The sequence below is a fragment of the Oryza glaberrima genome, chromosome 6 (assembly GCF_000147395.1).
Source record: "Oryza glaberrima chromosome 6, OglaRS2, whole genome shotgun sequence".
In the NCBI taxonomy this organism is placed as follows: Eukaryota; Viridiplantae; Streptophyta; class Magnoliopsida; order Poales; family Poaceae; genus Oryza; species Oryza glaberrima.
Genome location: NC_068331.1, coordinates 20,270,213 through 20,284,847, shown reverse-complemented (window position 1 = coordinate 20,284,847; position 14,635 = coordinate 20,270,213). Strand labels below are relative to the sequence as shown.

The window sequence follows — 14,635 nt, the reverse complement described above, 5'->3', positions numbered from 1 at the left end:
AAGTAATTGACTTTTACCAAAGTCAAAACGACTTGTAATCTAAAACGGAGGGAGTAGTATATTTGTATATGATATATGTTTTGTGTTATAACTGTTATTATGTTTTGTATTTGTATATATAAAGTTAAACTTGAAGATGGAATAATGCCAATATAACTTATACGGGTAATAGTTAACTCTCTTTCGCTTTTACATCGATTATCATCACAAAATCAAATATAATCTACCATCTATTCATCCATTCAGAACAATCAAGCTAGTGTATGGGGCCTAGCTTTTCATGGCTAGACGTGTTAACCAGGCTGTTTGTTGGTTCGGTTTCAAATGGGCTGCTGTTAGAGACCGTGCACACTCTGGTTTTCATAGTTGGAGAATGTTACATCTCCGGTTTCGTGGTTAAGGGATGAGACTGAAACTTGATCTAAAAGTTCATGGGTGTAAAATGGACTTTTCTGCTGCCATTAGGTGTCGGCTAGTTGCCGGCTTTTACTGGGAACTTTCTCTTCTTGGACGAGATTTACATGTGTCCTCATCGTGAGGAACCCATTGGGCCGCTCTTGTGTGAGCTTTACACTCCCACTTTATGTTGGGCTTCAACGTGGGCCTGACCGTGTCGAATGGGCCGCTCTCTTCTGGGCCTCACTATTTGGTGGCTGTCTGGGCCAATGCTTTGTGGGCTATAAATAGGAGGAATAAGTTCAGCGGCAGTCCCTCAACTTTACACCGAGATTTTTTTAAGGTCCGTTAACCACAAAATCAGAAATGTGTATTCCTGAACTATGTAAAACCGTGCATAAAAGGTCCAAAGACAGTATATAGGCCGGGTTTCGCTGACGTGGCATCCTAGTTAGCAAAAATAATTAAAATTATTATGTGGGGTCCACATGTAAGTGAGAAAATGGTGTGGGTCCCACATTTCTCTCTGTTTATTTTCTTTTATCTTCTCTCTTCGGGTTCTCTCGAGCAGGCGTGGCGATAGAGGGGGAGAGCGGTGGCCGGCAGCTGAGCGGGACGGCGGCGGCGGGAGAGGAGGAGAAGTGGCGTCGAGCGTGACGGCGTGCTCGGCGGCGGAGATGTTCGAACGCGCCGGGTGCTCGACCTAGGGCCCCGCTGCCGGTGAGCGGCGCGCTCTCCCCGTCAACCCTCTCTCCCTCCCTCGCCTACTCGTCCTTCTATACGCCTCGGCCAGTCCGACGCTCTCGTCGCGCTGTATGCGATGTGTCGGAAGGTGAGCTCGCCGTTGACGGCTGCCTCCTCTCCTCCTCTCCCTCCGCCGCCGGTGGGGACGCAATGTTCTTGTTCTTGTGGCGACGGCGGCGACGACGTCCGCCGGCACCAGCGACGAGCCGACGTACGAGACCAAGTCCATAGACCCGAGTCTCGCCGTCATGACGCTGTCGGCGCCCGTAAGTAAGCTATCCATATCCATCTAGCTGCGCCGCCGCGCGCATGATCTCGCATGCACTGACGATTTGTTCACCACCAGGAGCGTCGGCATTTGCTCGCCGGAGAAGAAGCTGGTGGTGCCGGAGAGCATGTGCGGGCGGCCGCTGGGGCTGCAGTTCCACCACGCCTCCGTCGACCTGTACGTGGCCGACGAGTACCTGGGCCTCCTGAGGGCGCCGGCGCGCGGCGGGCTGGCCGAGGTGGTGACGACGGAGACCGCCGTGTGCCGTTCAACTTCCTCAACGGCCTCGATGTCGACCAGAGGACCGGCGACGTCTACTTCACCGATAGCAGCAGCACGTACCGACAGCAGCAGCACGTACCAGATAGAATCAATCGGTCATGTTCATATATACTGCACAGTGTGCATGCATCATGCAGTTAATCGTGCGCCATTGCCACGCTCGCCCTCCGCCCGCTCCGCCGCCGCGCTCGCCCTCCGCTTCTTTGCCCGTGGCCGCGCTCGTGCTCCACTTCTCGGCCCGCCGTCGCTCCGCTGCCACGCTCGCCCTCTGCTATGCCACCCGCATCCGCGCGCACCGCTCCGCCTGCCACCGGCCTCTTTCACTTAAGAAGAGGAAGAGAGAAGAAAAGAGAAGGAGAAAAAAGAGAAGAAAAAAAATGTGCAGCTGTCATGTGGGTCCTATGTACATTTTTTTTAAAAAAATTTGCTGACTAAGATGCCACGTCAGCGAAACCACCCATATATACTACCGTAGGATATTAAGTGAACGGTTTTAGTAAGTTTAGGGGTAAATATTTCTGGTTTTGTGGTTAAGGACTTCAAAAATTCTCGCTGTTAAGTTGAGGGACCTTCGGTGAACTTATTCCTAAATAGGATGGGCTCAGGTGGGTGCGGGCTTTGTAACCAGGCCCAATTCAGTTAGTTGCTTCATTTTAAGCCCAGTTAATTTAATTCAGTCACATCCACCCTCTAGCCCAGCGATCAGATCAGCGCACCGCAGCGCGCGACGGTGGTGTGCCAGCGGCGGCGGTGCGGGGAGCGTATCTTCTCCGGCGACGGCGAGTGAGGTGAGGCGGCGCCGATGCGTGGAAGCCCTCTTGTTTCTTCTCTGTGTTTCAGTGGTGTAATTTGGTGTCTCTCGCTTCTCTACAGTCCCGTCGCGTGGGCGCCCGCCACCTGTTCGACGGAATGTGTAGGAGGCGGACGGTGTTCTCTCCGGACGAGCTCCTCCCACAGGTTATCTCCTTTCCTTGATTGCTTTCTGGGACAACATCAAGAGATGTCACGTCTTCACTTAGGGGATCAGGGGATGGATGGAGAGAGAGAGAGAGAGAGAGAGAGAGAGAGTGTTTGTCTGGCTGTGCCGACTTCTGTCGGGGTCGGTTTCACTACTCTTTTCTTCATTCTTATGAATAAGTACCCTGGCCACCATCGTCACCGACTTTCATACTTGTGGCTGCGCCCAGCAACACGTTGTTCTTTCTAGAAATGATGTTTCCAGCACAGGATAGGTCCAACCCATGGTCACCACACCAGCCCACCAAACTAAAGCCACTCGTAACTCATATAGGTTCACTTTCGGTGCATGTAGTTCTTCTGTAAGGATAAACTAGAAAGTTTAATTCTAAGTTCATTTCATGACTACCAAGCTGAAAATGTGAAACAAGTACACAGACCATACTATACTGTCGCGAAGTATACCATGTGGGTGCCTGCTGGTAAGGTGACTCAAGCTTCTGTCATCTTTTGGTCACTTTTTTCTGTCCTTTGGGTCTTGATCTAATGTCCATGCATTTGTTTGTATTAATATCTTTTCTGCTATAAAAGACAAAATTCATACAAATAATAATAATGACTCTAAACTAGAAGACAATCCAAAAGGAGAGAGAGAGCTTATGATTGTGCAGTTCTTTTATCCCTGCCTTTACTGTACACCCCACGCTGTTGCTGTCAACTTTTGCAGAAAAAAAGAGCTCGTGGTTTTAGATAAAAAGGGAATAATGTAAAGTATGTAACGAAACAGACCATAATGTGGGCTAGAATCAGTTCTTTATGTCGTTCAATTAGATCGACATATTAGAATATATGATAAAGCGATCAATGAGAGTAACACAAAAAAGTCAACCGGCCGGAAAATGAGTTTGACCACCAGTCTCAATATAGTCAATATGAGTTAGAAAATTTTGGAGCGCAGTCAGTTCCAGTAAGTGTCACTCTAATCGTTCTTAGAATTTTACATAAACTTTTAAAACAAAGGTCAATATATTCCTAGTTTGCTGCAAGAAACTGAGAGAACTCCCGTATTCTGAAATCTGAATTGGACCTAAATGAGATACTTCTGCTTTATGTGTGGCATCCTTAGAAGCACCACCAAATTGCTAGGCACAACTTTGTAACATTTTATACTACTTGGCCTCTCAAGTGATCTTATCGAACGGTGATCTCTCAAACGAATTCATCATTCCCCACATTTTTTTGTCTAATTTCACACTTAATAAGATCATCCTACATGGTATTGGAATAAATATTAGAGAAGTAGAATAGAGGTTTGTCTCAGATTGATTGCCACCATTTTGGAGTGCCACAAGCCAAACCAAGTCCACACTTTAGAGTGTCTTGGGGGAAGATGCAAACATTATATACAGTATAGAAGTCTTAACATAATAATGCGTACATTTATACATTAACTTTGTAACAATTACGGCTGTTTCGTGCTGGTGATGTTTATGCCAAGCGACGGATGAAGGTTGCCATGGTGAAGTCAGAGCTTCTACGTCGCCATGATGATGCATGGTCGTCATCATCAATACTATTTTAATTGAGGACGCCTCCTCACCTACCTTGTTGTGTTTCTTGAAAGGAACTCAGTTATAGGTTTCTTTCTTTGGTGTTGGTGTTCCATCTGGAGCCACCCTGTCGTCTTGCATTCTCTATTTGTGGTCCAATGCATTTCTCTTCATCTTGAAATAAATGTCAGAACTCATGTCCTTGGTTAAAAATTGTTACAACAATTACATGGTTTCAATACAATAACCTCCCAGACCTTACCTCCTTTCATTCAATAATGGAACTAATGGTGGTCAGCAGAGGCAATGAAAAATTCAGGGTTTGTTTGGTTTAATACCCTACCAAAATATTGGTAGTGCCAAGTGGTAGGGTAGAGTTGTATTTGGTTGGAGACCAATTTAGAACAAGCTTTGAGTAGAGTATAGAAAATATCAAACTAGACATTGGCAATACCAATGATTTGGCTTCAAACCAAAACTACCATATGCACTGTTCAAACTACCATAATATTGGTAGGGCACCGTTTTGGCACTAATCCAAAACGGCCCTCAGAACAAAGGAGAAGCTTTGGCTAACTAAAATCTTTCATCTATTGTGGAACATCTGGAAAGAGAGAGAGAGAATGAAGGATCTTTCAAAACTTCTCCACTCATCCACTCCAGGTTGCGTATGTCATCCGCGAGAGTGGTTCTTCACTTGAAACTAGCTGTCTAGCTCAAAGAAATTAACTGATCATCTTTCTGTTTTTCTTTTTGGCTTGCTCATTCAACAATCCTTGCACTGTCATGATACGCAGTCCCTTGCCTCATCACTCGAGTTGTATATTAATGTTTCGACATAAAAACCACACCATTGTTTTTGGTGCATATCCCGGCAACATATTTCGATGGACCAAAATATAGATATTGGGCTCCATTCGGCATTGTTACAGTTTTTCAAAAACAGTTACTGATTTTCTATTTTGAGATTAATTAAGGAACTAGTAGTTGGAAGCATTTTTTTTTGTAAGTTTCAGATTAGATTTTCTTAGGCAACATATATATTTCAAGGAATGCTACTAGCATTGAGAAGATGAGTGTAAGTTCGATAACACTATGCCTTTGTAATCCATCGAAGAAGTCCAAGTCGAGCCGCAAGCAGGGACAATGGTGCTCTATCTATCCTTACAGGAGAATAGAAATGGAAGTTGGTAGTGGCGGCGAGATAGAGATTATTCTGTTACGATAGATATATAGAATTAGAATTAGGTCACAGTCGCACAGACATATAATCAAGAGATGCTGAGATAAAATTGCATGGCGTAATGCCTTTAAAGCATTATGCATGCATGATGATATACACACCTTGCTTGCTTTTATGCTCTGTCGTCTCCAAGAATAATATATGTTACCACTTTTTTTTACACATATGGCGTTAACATTGGCCTGTTACATGCATGCATATATGGATCATTTGCTTGGGAACAAATTAAACTGTGGACGATGTGTTCATTCAGTTAACGTGGTCAATTAGGCTTAAGGCTTTTGGTCTCAGGGTGGGGATTGTATTGCAACTGGGCAAATTTAAAGTGGTATCATGGAAGTAGCTAGCTAGCTATATGTGCACGTCTGCATGGTTTGCTGTCTGGGGGCTGTGGCTATCAAAGTTGCTTTAGCAACTAGGGGCTACTGAATAAACATAAAGTACAACGTGATTAAAGGAGAACCAATCATGGAGAGGCTTCCATTGTTCCTTTTCGGCGAGGTCATGTCAATTTCAACAGTAAGAGGGAAAGCATCCAAATTTAAAATGTGAAGCGAACTTTGCTACTGTTTTTTTCATCAGAACTTTTTCAAATGAGCTAGCAAGTTGAAGCAATTCGGTCATGTTAAGCATATGCACAAGAATGTCAGCTATGTCTAGAATCGATTGTGTATGATTTACGATACATACATTTGTTATATTCATGCATATATAATATTTGAGGGATTTAAGAAAGTGGAATTTCGCCAAAAATCTTGATAAAAGAATTCCTCGTGTGCTTTTTCGAATAAGAGCTCTGCTCCTATATTATGACCCCATCCTTTCTCTGTCTAAGCTTTCGTCAACCCCTAACAAAGCCATACCCATGGGTTTTTGTTTTGAATTGATCACTATGCATGCGGATTCTGTTAATTGTTGACTTTGAGTTTTTGAGTTTCATTATAAAAAATTCTTATAGTGGTTAAAATTACCCAAACCACCTGAACTAACTGTTGGTAATTTTCTCCTTAAGTCACATTTAAATCTTAAATGAATTTCAACAAAATTTAAAGTGAAGTGCATATTATTTTGCTGGTTACAACTGCCTCCCCATGCTATAGCTTCCCTTCAAAATTGATTGAAATCCATTAAAATTATTTTTTTCTATTTAAGTTTAGTTTAATTTTAATATTTTCAGTTATTAGGGTATAGTAATTTTGAAACCCGGTGGTCTTTAATAATGAATAGTTTCCTTACTAGGGTTTCGATTTGGGTGGGGATATGCTCAAGGCTACAGTTGGGGCTATGGGTCAGCGGCAATGCGATCAACTCACACTCAGGTAATGGAATGGGCATGCTGCGATGATGCAGAAGTGAGGAGTGTGAAATGGATGGAAAGAAACTTAAAAAGGCACACAAATAATTTTCTCATAAATTCTCTGTTTGTAATGTTATTAATTAACTAGCTTCCATCTTTTCCATGTGGCATTCAAGCACACCTTTGTAAGATACTCTACTGCCGAGAATAGATTCCATGAGGTTGTGCACATGAGCACACCTTGGTAAGTGACATGCCTATCTGATACCTGATTGCTTCCAATATTCTACAATTAAACTCCAATTTCTAATAGCATTTTTTGTAATGTGTTCTGTAAATATTTTGTACATAACTAATTTTTAATATAGCGTGGTAGGATCCTCTCTCCTGCTGTTTTCTGTCAAAAAAAATTATAATAGCATTTACTGAGGCAAATAGTGCATCATTTTGTTCTTTTTATTTGACAGTGGATAAACAATAGTTGGCTATATGAAAGCTATATTGCACTAGACATTTTACAACTTGGAGACCATGAGAAGGCACATTTGTCAAATATAGAAGAATGAGATTCCACAGATAGATTTGTCCATGGGCACTGTAGATATTTGTGTTTGGACTGAATTTGTTCTGGGACATTAGATCACTAAATTCCTTAACCTCCCTGATTTTTATGTGTTTAACCAATAAACTGTTTCTTGGTATATATTTTTTAGTTGTGCACCTTGATTTTTGTGACGTTAGTGAACTTCATATTTGACTTTTGCAATTTGCCCCTATATTGGAGTTTGGGATAAGGTTTCATGGACACAAGATTATATTTATCTCGAAATGAATTGCTTATTTCACTCATCAATAGAAGTATGGAAAGTCATGTGACAGCATATACACATACATATGCATGTGTACGTGTAGTTTCAAAAAACGTCTTATGTAAAAATAAAAATAATAATAGTAAGTTAAAAATGCTAGATATATATATCAATGTGAAAGCATATTTTCCCACAAATTTATCCATGGTCATGTCCCTATGTAGGATCAAAGATATCCCTAGAGGAGGGGGTACATAGTGTTCTAAACACTAAGGCTAGAAAATTAAACCTGATTGATTACAAGATGAAGCCTTCAATTGAAGCCACGCAACCCTAGACTCTTGATGGGTACACTAAGACACTCTCAATCTTGAAAGAAGACAACTCAAGCAATAAACTTACAAGAATTGATCTAACATTTGCTTTAGGTGCTCTTAGGTTGTTCTTTACCCTATTTCTCAACTAACTTCCCGTGTGTTCTGTGTACACGCTTTCCAAACAGCTAAGCGGTATGTGTTTTGCCCAAAAAAGATTCTATATGAAAGCTGCTTTAAAATATTATATTAATATACATATTTTTTTTAAAAAGCTAATACTTAATTAATCATACACTAATGAGTCACTCTGTTCTGTGTGCGCAAGGAATTAGTTTCCAACACCAACAACTGCACACCCTTAGACTCGTTAAGTTTTTCTGGTACAAGTGGGATCCAAAAGGGAGGAGACCATAGCACCTGATATTTTTTAAAAAAATGATTTGCGGGGGTAAGATAGCCCCACGCATTTTGCACAAAAGAAAACCATCTTACGTAGATCGAGAAAACCCTCAAACCCTTGCCTCACCCTTACACAACAGCAACATAGTTTGTGTGAGAACGACCACAACATGTGTCAGGCCTTAGATATGTGCTTTCGCGTGGGACAGACGACAAATTTTTTCTAAAATTCACTCACATGGGGAGTTGAACTCAAGACTTGAGAGTGCTACTAGAGCCACCTAACCAACTCAGCTAGAGGCCCGTTCGCTAGCGTCAGACATATAGCCTCAACCACTCAGATTAGCCGTTTGAGCCTGGTCAGTAGTTCAAAGTTCACAGTGTGACAACAATCGAAGAAGTATTGACCTGGTTTCTCCGGTACAACCCGGTCCTTGCGGATCACCGTTATTTTGGACTGTCTTGTAACTCTCGGACTATCTGAGCAATGCAACTCCACAATAAGTGCGAACATATTGCACACTATATGAGTTACACACATCGGACTGTCATCCATTTTATTTCCACTATACGGCCAACACATGGCCCATTTGGACAATGAATTGATCGTAATGTCCGATCCAATGGTTTAGCCGGACTGTCTACCATTACTGGGACTGTCCAACTAGTTCAACTTTCAGGGTAACATCAAAGATCTTTGTTTGCAGCATATGCCAACACTCCCACTTCATTTAGTATGTGATTTGAAAATATATAGCAAGCTAGTGTACACCACTCCTAGACTCCTTGCAACTCTAGGCTACTTAAATTTCATCATATCTTTGTAGTACGGTCTTTTGGTTTTAAAACTATTGCATTCACCCAACTCAAACACAAAGGTTCCACAATTCGATTTAATTTACCGCACCATAACTCACAAGGGGATACACCAAACAATTTTGCATCATGCATGACTCCATAAAGTCCAACAGAACCCTAATCTTTGCACACTTAGCAACTATCACTACTATAGAAAATGCTTTAGCCTTTAGGTTTGATTGCTAGCCCCACTTGAGTACCGGATTTGACAATCGGCACCCAGCAGGCAACACCTTTGAGTTCTCTCAAAGGTGTTGGTTTAAGAACTGGCACCTTTAAGGTCCAAGGAATGAAAAACAAAGGTCGGCTCAATTCGAGCTGATGCATCGAGCAACTTCCCTTTACCCCAATCAGATCTCATTGCACATTTAGTTGCATTTAATCCAAGAAAAGGCAAGAACACTAAAAACATAAGAACATCAACAACACAAGCAAGGGGAGGGGATGGGAGGGTGTCGGCCGCCATAGCCACCTCCCCTTCCACTGGATCTAGTGGAGGGGAGGTCGCTGCCGCCGCCGGGTGGGAGCAGTGGAGAGAGAGGGGGACCGAGAGAGAGAGCAGTGGATAGAGGAGGAGATAGAGGGAGGAGATAAGGAGGAGAGAGAGAGAGGTGGGTGGGTGCATTGACGAGATAATTAAGGCCGAGGGGAGAGCGCGCGGGTCAGGCTATGCTTGATTTTTCGGGTGTCGGTTTTTTTAAAAAAAAATCGACACCTATATAATTGGTGGCGGTTTTTCTTTACAACCGGCATCTATAATTACTCAAAGGCATCAGTTCTATATATTTTCAGATCATAGAGGTGGGAAAAAAAATCTATAGGTACTGGTTTTAATACTTCCGGCAACTATAGTGTTGACTTCTATGTGCATTTTTTATAGTAGTGTATGATTAGTTCCGATGATTATGTTGTTATTAAGCGCTAAAATAACCATAAAGGGGCCTAGATGCTTGCACCCAGTAGAAATAGTGTATCGAGCATTCCAGTCGATCGACGCACTCCTCCAATCGGCCAATCCCACAACCCCGATCCATGGGAAAGGAAAGAGCCAAATTACCATGACACTATGGAACATGATGCATTAAAGATGCTACAAAATTAATTGTATATAACTGATATGGCACAGATATGTTTATTCCCAGACATCCGCCATGCTGCAAATTGAAATAGCAAATGGAAGAATAATGTGTATAATCCTGTCAAACAATCAGAAGAGCATCTTGTAGAAAGTAGATTCAATACTATTGAAATTGATAAAACGGGAATCACATGTGTGCGCAATGAGACAGCATCCTGTCGTGTAGACCACTATAAATAGCAGCAAAACCTAGTCTGTTTTTCCCAAGCCATTGCAAGGCCTGTTAGCATTTGTAGAGCTAGCTAGCTTAGCTTCAGCTCACACCTACATATATCAGCTCTCACATTCTCAAAACACATCATGGCAAATGACTCATTGACAAGGAGCCATATAGTTGGAGATGTGTTAGACCAATTTTCAAACTCAGTGCCTCTAACTGTGATGTATGATGGGAGGCCTGTGTTTAATGGCAAGGAGTTCCGTTCCTCGGCAGTCTCGATGAAACCTAGAGTTGAGATTGGTGGCGATGATTTTCGATTTGCCTATACCCTAGTAAGCCCATTAAATTAATTACTTCATACCCGATCCAAAAGAGTCATATTGATAGATGCATGGGTAGGCCATGCATATATATACATTGTCCATGGTGTTGGCAATGCACTTTTTCTCTTAATCTTAGGAGCTCTTGAGGTTGGACAGACCAAGAAAACAACAGCTTCACTAGCCATGATAAACCTTGGCCTAGCTCTTGTTGCAATGTGTTTGCCTCAACTAGATGGTGCTCTCTGCCAGCTGGTTAAGCTAATTGAGCAATATTACTAACCTAAATTAATTAGGCATTTTCAGCCCAGACCAAAAAAATACTCAGGTTTATTTTAATCCCTTTCATGTTGACCATGTGTTTGTGTGAATTGTTAATAAAAATTAGGTTATGGTGGATCCTGATGCTCCTAATCCCAGCAACCCAACCTTGAGGGAATACCTGCACTGGTAAGCTATGCTCTTGCAATTGTTGTGATTTCTATCATATGTCTCACATTGATTAGTGATCTAACTACCTACTTTTCAATATGACAGGATGGTGACTGATATCCCATCATCGACGGACGATAGCTTTGGTGAGTATATTCATATTGTATCCAGGGTCTCAAGCATACACAACTACTCTGCTGCATTAGCTTTTACTTGCTGTCTTCAAATGCTTGTCACTAGCTAGCAAATACTGATCATCGATCCTTCAACTTTGATTACTTTTTTTTAAAAAAAAAGTATAAATACTTAAAAATATTTCATATTAACAAAGTATACATCCTAATTAAATGCATATAGTCATGAAACTTTTGTGCATCATGATCCAACAATGCAAAAAAAAATTGATGTCCAAAGTTAAAATTCATTGGTTTCAAATATAATGAACAGTTATATATTTGAAACCCGAGGGAGTCACAATATTGGAGTGTTCCTTCATATGGCCAGTACAAGTTTGGAAAATGGTTAAGTTGATAGATAATTAAGTAGGTATGTTTAACCAAAATGTTGCATGCTTGGTGTGATTGATTTAAAATTCATACATCACAAATCCGGTTTCTTTTGTGCTGGTCCAAAATTCAGAAATATCAAGTAGGAGTATATGATTGTAACTTTTGTTGTTATATTTGGAAAAAAAATTGCAGTACAACTACAAAGTAGATCTAATTAAGCCAGTTACTCGCAAGGTGCATTTCTATTGATATTGAAATAGTGCAAAATTGTTCTACAAAACTGCTGTCTGTAAAATTTCAACTACAGGTTCAATTCGTCTCAATGACTCCAAAATAAAATTCTTGCAAACAGTAGGATCGAAGAAAAATAAAATAAAAACTTGCTAGACACAACAAATCTTATTCTCTCCCTTCTTTTCACACTTGATGTCAAATAAGTTGGACGTAAAATCTTACAGAATTATTTTTCTCCTCAAACTAGCTTGGTTCATATTTTTAAAAAAGAACATGATTTATAGCACCGTTCAACATAAATATGGTATTTAGTTGTATTCCCCCCTTATACCATACTAAGTTCGAATTAATAATCTGAATGAATAAAAACAGTAGAAATATATACTATGTTGCATCTCTGCATATGGTATAGCACATACACCGGCGGATCCACCGCCCAGCGACCCGATCGAGCAGTCACCCGGGATTATCGGTGGAAGATCCTTTTGAAATTCTATGCAATTTAACAAATTGAAATTGAACATTATAAGCAAATGTTAGCTATAATTAAGTATGTCCAAGGCTTTAAAATTTTACTGAGCACATATCATATATAAATTAAATTAATGCAGGGCGGGAGATCGTAACATACGAAAGCCCAAGCCCCACCATGGGCATCCACCGCATCGTGATGGTGTTGTATCAGCAGCTTGGGCGCGGCACGGTGTTCGCGCCGCAGGTGCGTCAGAACTTCAACCTGCGCAGCTTCGCGCGCCGTTTCAACCTCGGCAAGCCGGTGGCCGCCATGTACTTCAACTGCCAGCGCCCGACAGGCACAGGTGGGAGGAGGCCAACCTGATCTGATCAATATCGATCGATCTTCGATCTTCTAGCTCTTGTACATGTTGAGTGTTGACCAATATAATGGCCACTCATGCATATATATGCAGTGTGTCTAGCCAGCTGCATGCAACTATGTCTACGTGCTTATATAATTAAACAAATGCATATATAGCCGGCCGTATCATAAAGTTCCTAGCTATAAAAGCTATAGAATAAATGTCGCCCCACTTGGTCAGTTGGTGTACATGACGGCTCCTAAGTGTGCTATCATGAATATGCTATATGTTATAATAGCAGTTTAGTATATCATCCCCGCAAAAAAAAAAAGTTTAGTATATCAAGTGTACGTAGAGATGTGACATTTTGTCACACATTGGAAAATAAACTATATTGTAATAATATGCGTGGTCGTTTAATATTCAATATTTTCTGAGTAGATTTCATATAACCCTAGATATTATGGTGTTGCACACAGTTATAGTGGTTTGCAGTGGCGGACCGAGAAATTTTCAAAGACTAGGGTTAAGGTATGGATCAACTAATAAAGTGTTGGTTTTCTACAAAATTTACATAGTGATTTAACACAACTTAACAAAATTTTCTTCCATTCCAAATTGATCTATATATCTCATAGGTACACCAAGACAAAAAAAAAAGCTAATAGCTCTCTCATACTATATTTACTCTAGCAACAAACTCGATGCATGCACCATCCCCACTATTTCCTAGCCAATAGCAAATCAAGATATTACATACGGGTTATAAATACTTGTGTGCATGGATGCATGCATCAATGTCCATTACTCCAATGCACAAATAACGAATAGACTTAATGAATGAACACAAATATGATGATCATTTAGGAATAACCTCAAAAAAACTATATGATGATCATTTTGGAACGAAGGGAGTAAGATTTTAGAGGCATGTCTAGGGCTCAAGCCCTAGCTGCCCTAGGCCTGCCTCCGCCCCTGGTAGTTTGGCACGTGACACATAACCCCGAGTATTATGGTATCGATGCAAAACTATGATGTTAACTAATTCAACATAATAATGTAGCACAATGAAAAATAATAACCTTATATGGCTACAACATTTAGACGATACATTAAACGAACTCATAAATTTCAAATATAAGTTTAAAATTCATAATAAGTGTACTACATCAAAGACAAATTAGTTAACGGTATAGTTTTGTAAAAACTGTAGAATCATAATATATGTGGTTCTATGCAACACATCAAAACCCTCATGGTTTTGTGCAAACATGAACCAAAATATATAGGGTTTAGTGAAATTTACTCATATTTTCATAACCTAATTAGCTTTTAACTTAAGAGAACTATCTGAAATGTGTTTAGTCATTGCTATTAGATACAGATTAAAATCCTTAATACATATATAATTACTCTATCCGTCCCAAAATATAATACTACTTATGTCCCATAATAATTGTATTTCTAGGATTTGTATTTGTCCCAAAATAGTTGTCACAATAGAGTACTAATGGTCCCATTGATCACTTCTCGTTCAAATTTCTTCATATTTTATCCTCAACTACTCTCTCACTCTTTACCTATACACCATTTAAGAAGGGACATCATAGTTTTCCTTCACAAACCTTAATATATGTTAAACACTCTAGAATTACAATTATTTTGGGCCGGGTGTAGTAACTTTTAGAGGTAGGCATGGGTAAGAAGAAAGCTTAAATAAAATAATAAATGGTTGTGATTGGTTGAGATGATGTAGCTGAGAAATTAAATGGGTATAGCAGTCCAATTAATACTCATCCTCACTACTCCATTCTGTGTTTGACCCATGGAGTGAAAGAGAAGATTTCTCTCTCTGCACGCACGCTTCCCCAACTGTTAAACGGTGTATATTTTTGAAAAAAAAT

The 14,635-nt window shown here is 40.6% G+C and overlaps 1 protein-coding gene across 2 annotated transcripts; it reads left to right on the top strand.

Moving 5' to 3' along the window:
* The first annotated feature begins 2,372 nt into the window (after positions 1-2,372).
* On the top strand, positions 2,373-13,147 carry LOC127775556 (protein FLOWERING LOCUS T-like). 2 transcript variants are annotated; one of them, XM_052301816.1, is made up of 5 exons: positions 2,373-2,478; positions 2,564-2,647; positions 11,127-11,188; positions 11,276-11,316; positions 12,525-13,147. In XM_052301816.1, the coding sequence occupies exons 2-5, from the start codon at positions 2,600-2,602 to the stop codon at positions 12,749-12,751; spliced, it is 378 nt and encodes a 125-aa protein (XP_052157776.1). In that variant the 5' UTR covers positions 2,373-2,478; positions 2,564-2,599; the 3' UTR covers positions 12,752-13,147. The 2 variants fall into 2 exon arrangements, with proteins under 2 accessions (XP_052157776.1, XP_052157775.1); XM_052301815.1 differs by lacking the exons at positions 2,373-2,478; positions 2,564-2,647 and adding an exon at positions 10,482-10,750.
* Positions 13,148-14,635: the final 1,488 nt, after the last annotated feature.

Coding starts and splice junctions, on each gene's coding strand:
- LOC127775556 (XM_052301815.1), top strand. CDS start 10,559: ATGGCAAATGACTCATTGACAAGGAGCCATATAGTTGGAGATGTGTTA. Junction 11,189..11,275: donor TTGAGGGAATACCTGCACTG/GTAAGCTATGCT, acceptor TCAATATGACAG/GATGGTGACTGATATCCCAT. Junction 11,317..12,524: donor ATCGACGGACGATAGCTTTG/GTGAGTATATTC, acceptor AAATTAATGCAG/GGCGGGAGATCGTAACATAC.